The 8,701-nt window shown below is 37.9% G+C and overlaps 1 protein-coding gene and 1 pseudogene across 1 annotated transcript; one reads left to right on the forward strand and one right to left on the reverse strand.

Annotated features, from left to right (window-relative positions):
* The first annotated feature begins 3,244 nt into the window (after positions 1-3,244).
* LOC120320029 (mas-related G-protein coupled receptor member H-like) lies at positions 3,245-4,949 on the forward strand. The gene has a single exon (XM_039369452.1). It carries the CDS (start codon positions 3,276-3,278, stop codon positions 4,152-4,154), a length of 879 nt encoding a protein of 292 aa, XP_039225386.1. The 5' UTR covers positions 3,245-3,275; the 3' UTR covers positions 4,155-4,949.
* A 2,650-nt stretch (positions 4,950-7,599) lies between these two features.
* On the reverse strand, positions 7,600-8,462 carry LOC120320021 (annotated as a pseudogene).
* Between the last annotated feature and the right edge of the window lie 239 nt (positions 8,463-8,701).

The raw sequence follows: 8,701 nt of genomic DNA on the forward strand, positions 1-8,701 counted from the left end.
GTAGGGGGCTGGACTAGAAGATCTCCAAGGTCAGTTCCACCTCTATTTTATTCTATTCTTAAAATGTTTTTGTAGTCCTTGAGCTTTCAAGGAAATTTTTTTATTACTTATTTGGACTCAGTCAAATGGGCTGAATGAGAAATCTATTTGATAATAAAATATTTTCCTGGGTGTGTGTGTGTGTATACAGCTAGTCCTTGACTTATAACCATTTGTTTAGTGACCATTCAAAGTTCTATTCTATTCTATTCTATTCTATTCTATTCTATTCTATTCTATTCTATTCTATTCTATTCTGTTCTGTTCTGTTCTATTCTAATTTCTTTATAAGAAGACATGGCATTCCCACAGCACGCCTTCAAAATAAACTATTCCCGATTTGACCTTCCATTTTCTTGTCCTAGCATTAAGTGACTCCATATATACTGTATTAAGTGGCTAATCTTTATCTATACATTTGTGCAAAACATGTTCTGATTCAACCTTGATTCAACAGTGTTTCATTCAGATTCATGGTTGCTGTTGGTAGACGATGCTACAGCTGTTTGGTTTTCTGTTAGTTGAGCCGTTGCAGGAAGAGATTCAATGTATTGGAATTTTTCCTTTTGATAGATTGGAAGAAATCCATATAATCCAATCAGATAGTAATATGTGGGAGAGAAAAAATATAAACCTACAAGAGAAGCAACCTAGAACTAAGGAGAAACTTCCTGACAGTTAGAACAATTAATCAGTGGAACAACCTGCTTCCAGAAGTTGTGAATGCTCCAACACTAGAAGTTTTTAAGAAGAAACTGGATGGCCATTTGTCTGAAATGGTATAGGGTTTCCTACCTGAGCAAGAGGTTGGACTAGATGATCTCCAAGGTCCCTTCCAACTCTATCATTATCATTATCATTATTGATCACTGCACAGTCAGCCAGATGTTCAGATTGGATTTGGCATTTTTGTCTACCTATCTAATCCTTCCCAAGGACTTGGGATAGGCAGATGTGGATGTCTGATGGTATTATATATATCGTCGCAGGATGGAAGCAGTTCCTAACAAGGCTGCCTTTTGCAATTGACTAATGGCAATTTGTCAATGCCAATGGTGTTCAAGCGGTGCTCCAGTTGGTTTAGGATTGCACCCAAGGCCCTTATTACTATTGGTACTACCCTTGCTTGCCTTTGCCAAACTCTTTTCTATTTCTGTTTGTAGGTCTTTGTATTTTGTTATCTTTTCCAGTTCTTTCTCTTCTATTCTGCTGTCTCCAGGCACTGCCACATCCACTATCCAGACATTTTTGTCTTTCTTATTGACAATTGTTAAGTCCGGGATGTTGTTGTTGTTACTATTATTATTATTATTATTATTATTATTAGTAGTAGTAGTAGTAGTAGTATCATCATCATCATCATCATTATCATCCAACAAACAGTTTAAAGCAACATTGCACAGAATCTCAGAAAGAATTTTTAGCTTCTTGTGCCCGAGAGAAACTATACCCATCACTCAAAATGTTATTCTGCAGGAATTTAAGAACTGTTGAACTATTAAAAAACAGAGATTGCAGAGGTTATATTATCAGGCTTTGTAGATAATTGGACCTGTTACATGGATGGGATTTAACTTGATTATCTGATTAATCATGATTTTCTTAAGAAGTCAATAACCACATCTTGGTGTCACATAGTGCTACATTCTGATTAGGCAAAGCACAACTCTGCGTGTTTTTAGACTTTCTTTTCCATGCCAAAAGAGAAAATGTCCCACATTTTGATTGATTCTCACCTGCTATGCTAGCACTGAACCCTGTTCCTTTTATAAAAACACCTCTGAAGTTTTCTGTTCGGTCTCTCCTTCCACATGTATCAAATTCTACAGGCAATTCTTTGAACATTGTCACTCATGATGAGCGTCCTTCTTGACAAGGAACAGTTTGAACTTCATCTAAATAAGTATCACATTTTTTCGGCAGATTTGGTATAGCCAATCACTTCAGCCAGTGGTGGGATTCAGCTGGTTCACACCGGTTCACTAGAACCGGTAGCTAATTTTTTGTTGACTTTGGCGAACTGACTGATGCCTTACACCCTTTTCACAAGGCTCAGACGGACTGCTGGAAGTGCATGGATGCCACTTCCGAAAATCCGTTCTGAGCTGGGGAGGTCTCCCAGGCCCAGAACCATTGGTGGTGGGAATGGTGGACCATTCTGGGTCACGGAGAACTCCCAGGCCCAGAATGGCCCTCTGGAAGCACATCCATGCGACTTCTGGTGGACCGGGAGTGGACTTTCCTTCTTGTCAATGAACTGTCTGAACTTCATCTAAATAAAACTGTATTACATTTTTTTCTACAGGTCTGCCATTGCCAATCAATTCAACCTTCATTATCAGGACAATAATCTTCCCCTCTCCAACTTTGAAGAACTTGTTCCATTACTTTCCGATGTGTCACAATTTTGAACACTTCATGCAAATATAATAACCAACATTTTTTAGTAGCTATGTATTTCTCTATTTGATATTTCATATGAAAATATTCCATATTTATATCCTGATAATCCCATAAGTCTCAACTGATTTTTTTTCTGGTTTTAGACCTTTTTTCAACCTCTAGGAGGAAGATCAGAGATTTAGGAGCAGATGTCCCTGATTAATCTTCTCAGATGAGAAGACCAATCCAATTGAAATAAACTAGATTTTTCCTTTTTGTAAGAGCTGCCTACATTTTGGGCGGTCCCCTCCTTCTATGGCTGGTGAATATCCTGCAAAAACAGGAACCAAATCTTCTTATCACTAGATGTTCACACTGATTAGACAAGACACAGAATATATCTAGTTGTGTGAGACTTTTAGCAAGATCTGCTTCATCGTTCCAGAACAGAAAGTATATTTTCTTCGAAAGATCTGCTTATGATCACCTGCTACTCAGATATTTAATCCTGTGAATTGTCCAACAACACATTTGCGGGTTCTCCCGGGGGTATGTCAAATTTTAGACATTGTAAGAAAAACTTGTTCTGAGTCAAGCTGCTTTTTGCAATTGAGAGATTGGAAATTTGTCAGTGCCAAGGTCATTGAAGTGGTGTTTCAGTTATTTTGGAATTGCACTAAGGCACCTATTGCTATTATCATTAGCAGAAGTCAAAAGGTTGGCCCAGCCTGTACACAAAAGTGTTTAGATATGAAGAATGACAATAATTGATGAATTATTTAATCCAATCTGTTTTTTTTTTCCCAAACAGAAATTTCCACTCTAAAGGAAGAGATTATTGAAGCCTGGCAAAGATGAATGGTACAGCAGATTATTTGAACTATAATTATAGCAGAATTTTCCATGAAGAAAAAACTATCATTTTCTCTGTTGTATTGATCATCTGCAGTATTGGAGCCCCATTAAATGGAATTGTTATCTGGCTGCTTGGCTTCCAAATTAAGAGAAACCCTTTCACAGTATTGATTCTTAATTTAGCTATTGCCGACTTTGGGTTTCTCATCTTTATGACTATATTGTGTATTGACATTTTTATAGGTTTTATACAGTCAGAAACTCTCCAGATTATCTTCTGTTCTCTCTTAAATGTTACATATATGAACGGTCTGTTTCTTCTGACAGCCATCAGCATTGACCGGTGCGTGGCTGTCCTTTTCCCAATCTGGCATCGCTGTTCCCGGCCAAAATATTTGTCCCCTGCTGTCTGCACCTTCCTCTGGATCTTCTCTTTCCTCCTGACTGGAATTAGCGGCAATTGGAATATTTTAATTGTTTCTTATATCCCTTATGATATCTGCTTGATCGTGACTGCTGTGCTTTGCTTTCTGTTGATCACAATCTCTACTGTGATCCTATTCATCAAAATATGTCTTAAATCAAAACAGCTCAAACGTGGAAGAATCTTAGTGATGACTTTAATTACTCTTCTTTGTTTTCTTATTCTTGCATTCCCATTTTATATCTATGTGTTAGTTATTCATTTTATTCGGAAGTGGTATTTGCTTGATAGTATTCAATTAGCGCTCATCTTTAGTCTTTCTGCTCCTCTAAACAGCAGCGTTAACCCAGTGATCTATTTTCTGGTTGGGAGAAAGAAAAAAGCTCGCTCTAGGGAGAGCATCAAGGTCATTTTTCAAAGAGTCTTCAGAGAAGATGAAGCTCCTGAAATCTGATAAAAGTTTATAAACACAATTTCAAACTCTCTGTAAATGCAAAACTTCTGCTGTTCTTTAATGCTGGTTATCTCTTATGAGTGCATAGCTGTATTTCTTGTTATAGAAATGAAGTATAATAAAGGATTCTTTCCTCTCCAGAGGAAGTGGCCTCTGTTCCAGCTTTAAACCATAATTAACAAGTTAAAATTCATATATGGCTGGAAAAGATGATTAAAATACATATAGAATTTAAGCCAGAATTGTTATTATTATTCTTGTTGACTACAGTTCCTGAATATTATATTAGCCCGCTTGAATACCTGTATCCGGAAGATAGTTTGCTTGCTAAAACGTGAAATGTTATTGGGGATAACCCCATTGTTGTATCCATCCCTACCCCAAACTCTTCCCTGAACCCTATCCCGATTCCCACCACCAATAACAATCCTTGTCTTTCCCTACCCTGAAAAAACTTAATAAAATATTCGAAAGAAAACTAATATGAAGTTGTACATAATAGTCACAGAATGGAGAAAGAACAAATGACACCAGGTGATCTTTCCTCTGCACCAACCTCTATGTCAGAAACAATTCGGAAGAAGGGGATAAGCAACCCAACACCACACAGTTTAGGAATTGCTAAACCATAATTGCTCCAGAGGCTTTGCACCTTCTGATGATTCCCTGGGTGTTGTTATACCAGGCCATGGGAAGTCAGTGGAAGGATTCTGACAACAGGATTTGAACTCAAGCCCTTTGCTACGTGCTCTGAAGGAGCATGGCCAGAAAGGCATCCCCAGGAAGAGAGGTTAAGTTTCACCATCCCCATCCTTATATTTCTAATGACCAAAGAGGGGAAATAAACCTTAAAGGGAAAATAGTATCAAAACAAAAGAACAGACTGCACACTTGAATGACTGTGATCAGCTGGATCCCTTCCTCAGTGGTCAAAGTCCCATTTATCAGCTGAGAAATCTAACTATCAGTGAAGTTTTCCTCTTGGGTCTCCTCCATCAATTGGCTAATGGTCTACCTAATTATAGCTTCTGAAAAGAAATATGGTCTGGAGAACAATTTTCCCCGTTCCTCTGTTATATAAACAGAGGCATAGACTCAAGATCACGTGAAGTATTGTTACTGCTTTACAAAGCCCTAGTAAGACCACATCTGGAATACTGCAGCCAATTTTGGTCCCCATATCACAAACAAGATCTTGAGAGTTTGGAAAAAAATCAGAGAAGAGCAACTCAGATGGTCAAGAAGAATGGCTATGGGACTTGGGTTTGGCTAGTCTAAAGAAAAAAAGAAATAAGGGAGACAGGATAGCAGTGTTCCAGTATCTGAGAGGCTGCCACAAGACAGAGGGGGTCAGGTTGTTCAACAGAGCTCCAGAGGGAAGGATGAGAAACAGTGGTTGGAAACTGGTCAAGGAGAGAAGCAACCTGGAATTAAGGAGAAACTTCCTGACAGTGAGGACAATCAACCAGTGGAAAAGAAGTTGTCTTCAGAAACCATGGGCGCTCCATCACTGGAGATTTTTAAGGAGAGACTAGACAATCACCTGTCTGAGATTGTATAGGATCTCCTGCTCAAGCCAGTGCTGGACCAGAAGACCTCCAAGGTCCCTTCCAACTCTATTTTATTCTATTCTTAAAATCTTTTTATAGTCCTTGAGCTGTCAAAGAAACTTTTTAATTTACTTGTTTGGGCTCATTCAAATGGTCTGTATGAGAAATCTATTTGATAATAAAATATTTGCCTGTGTGTGTGTATACACAGCTAGTCCTTGACTTATAACCATTTGTTTAGTGACCATTCAAAGTTCTATTATATTTGACTTTTCATTTTCGTACCGTAACATTAAGTGACTCCATATATACTGTATTAAGTGGTTTAATCGTCATCTCTAGATTTGTGCAAAACCTTTTCTGATTCAACCTTGATTCAACAATGTTTCATTCAGATTCATGGATGCTGTTGGTTAAAGGTGCTGCAATCGTTTGGTAACAGCTGTTTGTTTTCCTGTTAGTTGAGCCGTTGCATGAAGAGATTCAATGTATTGGAATTTTTCCTTTTGATAGATTGGAAGAAATCCATCCCCGTCTCAGAACGGACTTCCAAAAGTGGCATCCATGCACTTCTTGCAGTCCATCTGAGCCTTGTGAAAAGGGGGTAAGGCATCATGCAGTTCATTGAAGTCAACAAAAAATTAGCTACCGGTTCTACTGAACCTGTGCGAACTGGTTGAATCCCACCACTGGTTGAAGTGATTGACTATACCAAATCTGTCGAGAAAATGTGATACTTATTTAGATGAAGTTCAGACTGTTCATTGACAAGAAGGAAAGCCCACTCACCCATCATGAGTGACAATGTTCAAAGAGTTACCTGTAGAATTTGATAGACGTGGAAGTTACAGACCAAACAGAAAACTTCAGAACTGCTGAGCAGAAGTGCATGGATGCCATTTTTGGAAGTCCATTCTGAGCCAGGGAGGTCTCCAAGGTCCAGAATGGCCCTCTTGAAGTGCATCCATGACATTTCTGGTGGACCGGAAGTGGTCTTTCTTTCTTGTCAATGAACTGTCTGAACTTCATCTAAATAAAACTTTATCGTATTTTTTCTACAGGTCTGCCATTGCCAATCAATTCAACCTTCAATATCAGGATAATAATCTTCCACTCTCCAACTTTGAAGAGCTTGGTTGATTACTTTCCAATGTGTCATAATTTTGGAAGAATTAATCTGTCCCAGGGAAATGCAAGTATAATAACAAATGTTATTTTAGTAGCTATGTATTTCTGTATTTGATATTTCATATTAAAATATTCCATATTTATATCCTGATAATCCCATAAGTCTCAATTGAATTTTTTTCTGGTTTTAGCCCTTTTTTCAACCTTTAGGACAAAGATCAGAGACAAATCCCCAGGCTATAATATCAGTGAATGCTATGTCTGAAATGTGTGAGGATCAAAACTGTCATATTTTATTTTAGAAAATGTATCCTGTACATATTTATTTTTCTGCTCTTTCCTTTTATTATGTATACAAATTTGTATGTTTTTAGCGAAGCTGTATATTCTTCTATCAAGTGCTTTAGGGACAAAATCTTTGCAATTATATAGGAAATAAACATACATAAAATGAGAAAAGTTAAATTTAAAAAAAAACATGCATTAATGTTATGATATAAAGAAGAATTGTATGATGTCAGACATATCATTTGATGTTATGAAATAACGAATTACATGAAGTGAGATGTAATTTCATGTGATGAAATAAAAAGATTTATGAAGTCAGACACTTTCTGTACAAACATTTCACTTTGAAAATTATGAATATGGCAATATTTCCTTTTTATATTGTTTGGCGTTAGCTACTTTGTTTGATAAATTTGTTTTTTATCGAATGCACATATTATTTATGGCTATCAAACGTGAATTACAGTGATAGTAAGACTTCACGAAAGTTCTTCCTTTGCAGCTTGCTGTTCCTCCAGGCTGCCTTGCTGCTCATTGTTGAAGACTCTTTGAAGAGCCACCTTTAAGGATGTTCTGGGCTGACTCTTTCCCCTCTGCTTCCTCCCCACTAAGAAATAAAGGAGTGGGTTGATGCTGCTCTTGAGAGTAGCACTTCCTCGTCCAATTGTCAAGAGGACAGGATGAGGGAAACTGAAATAATAAATGACATATGAGGCATACCTTGGGAGAGAAAAAAGGAGGAAGAAGAGGAGAGCCAGCAAGATGGTGGTGAGGAACTTCCTTTGATTGCGTTGCGATTTAGACCTCATGTGAATCCAGAGGGTCACAATAGACAAAACCATGAGAGGTAACAAAATAAACCATTCAGAATCAGCTGATGAAGGAAAGGTGATCTTCCAGAGCTTCTGGTCTGGAGGAGAATGAAGTGCACTGCAGAAGGTAAGAAGGAGAGGATCCAGATGGGGCCACAAACAAGAGTGGAGAGATATGGAGGATGATGGCAGTGATGCCAGAGTGGGAAGAGGAGAGCCACACACCTGTCCAGGCTGATGGCCGTCATCAGAAACTGGCTAGCAGAATAGGTGAAGGAAAAGAGCTCAAAAAACAAGAAGAAAAAGGTTTGGACTATGTAAGCTCCTTTATAAAAAGTTGACACCCCCACAAATATAGCTGCCATAATGAGGGATGTGAGGAACCCAAAATCAGCCATGGAGAGATTCAGGATTTAAATGGGGAAAGAATTCCTCTTAATGGAAAAGGCCAGGAGATAAATGGTCTTTCCATATTGTACCAGGCCCAAAATGCAAATAAGAGCAATGAAACCATTGATAAGATTTCGTGTTCAATTATCAACCAGCTGATTCTCTAGAGAAGACGTTTCTGGTATTTTAGAAGTATTTAGAGCACTTTCCATATTTTCGATAATACGGAAAAAAAATGTTGACCTTTTCTGGATCACTCCTTGAAAGTTCAGGAGTATCCAAAATAGTTTGGGGATGCACCCTGCTTTAAAAAAAAAAAAAAGAAAAGAGAATCAGCTCTCTTACACACATAGTCACACACACATACACACACAAACTT

Source organism: Crotalus tigris, unplaced genomic scaffold (genome assembly GCF_016545835.1).
Source record: "Crotalus tigris isolate CLP2741 ecotype Arizona unplaced genomic scaffold, ASM1654583v1 scf7180000021113.187851, whole genome shotgun sequence".
NCBI lineage: Eukaryota > Metazoa > Chordata > Lepidosauria > Squamata > Viperidae > Crotalus > Crotalus tigris.

Bases quoted from the DNA above. Each gene is read 5' to 3' on its own strand.
- LOC120320029 (XM_039369452.1), top strand. From the start codon at position 3,276: ATGAATGGTACAGCAGATTATTTGAACTATAATTATAGCAGAATTTTC.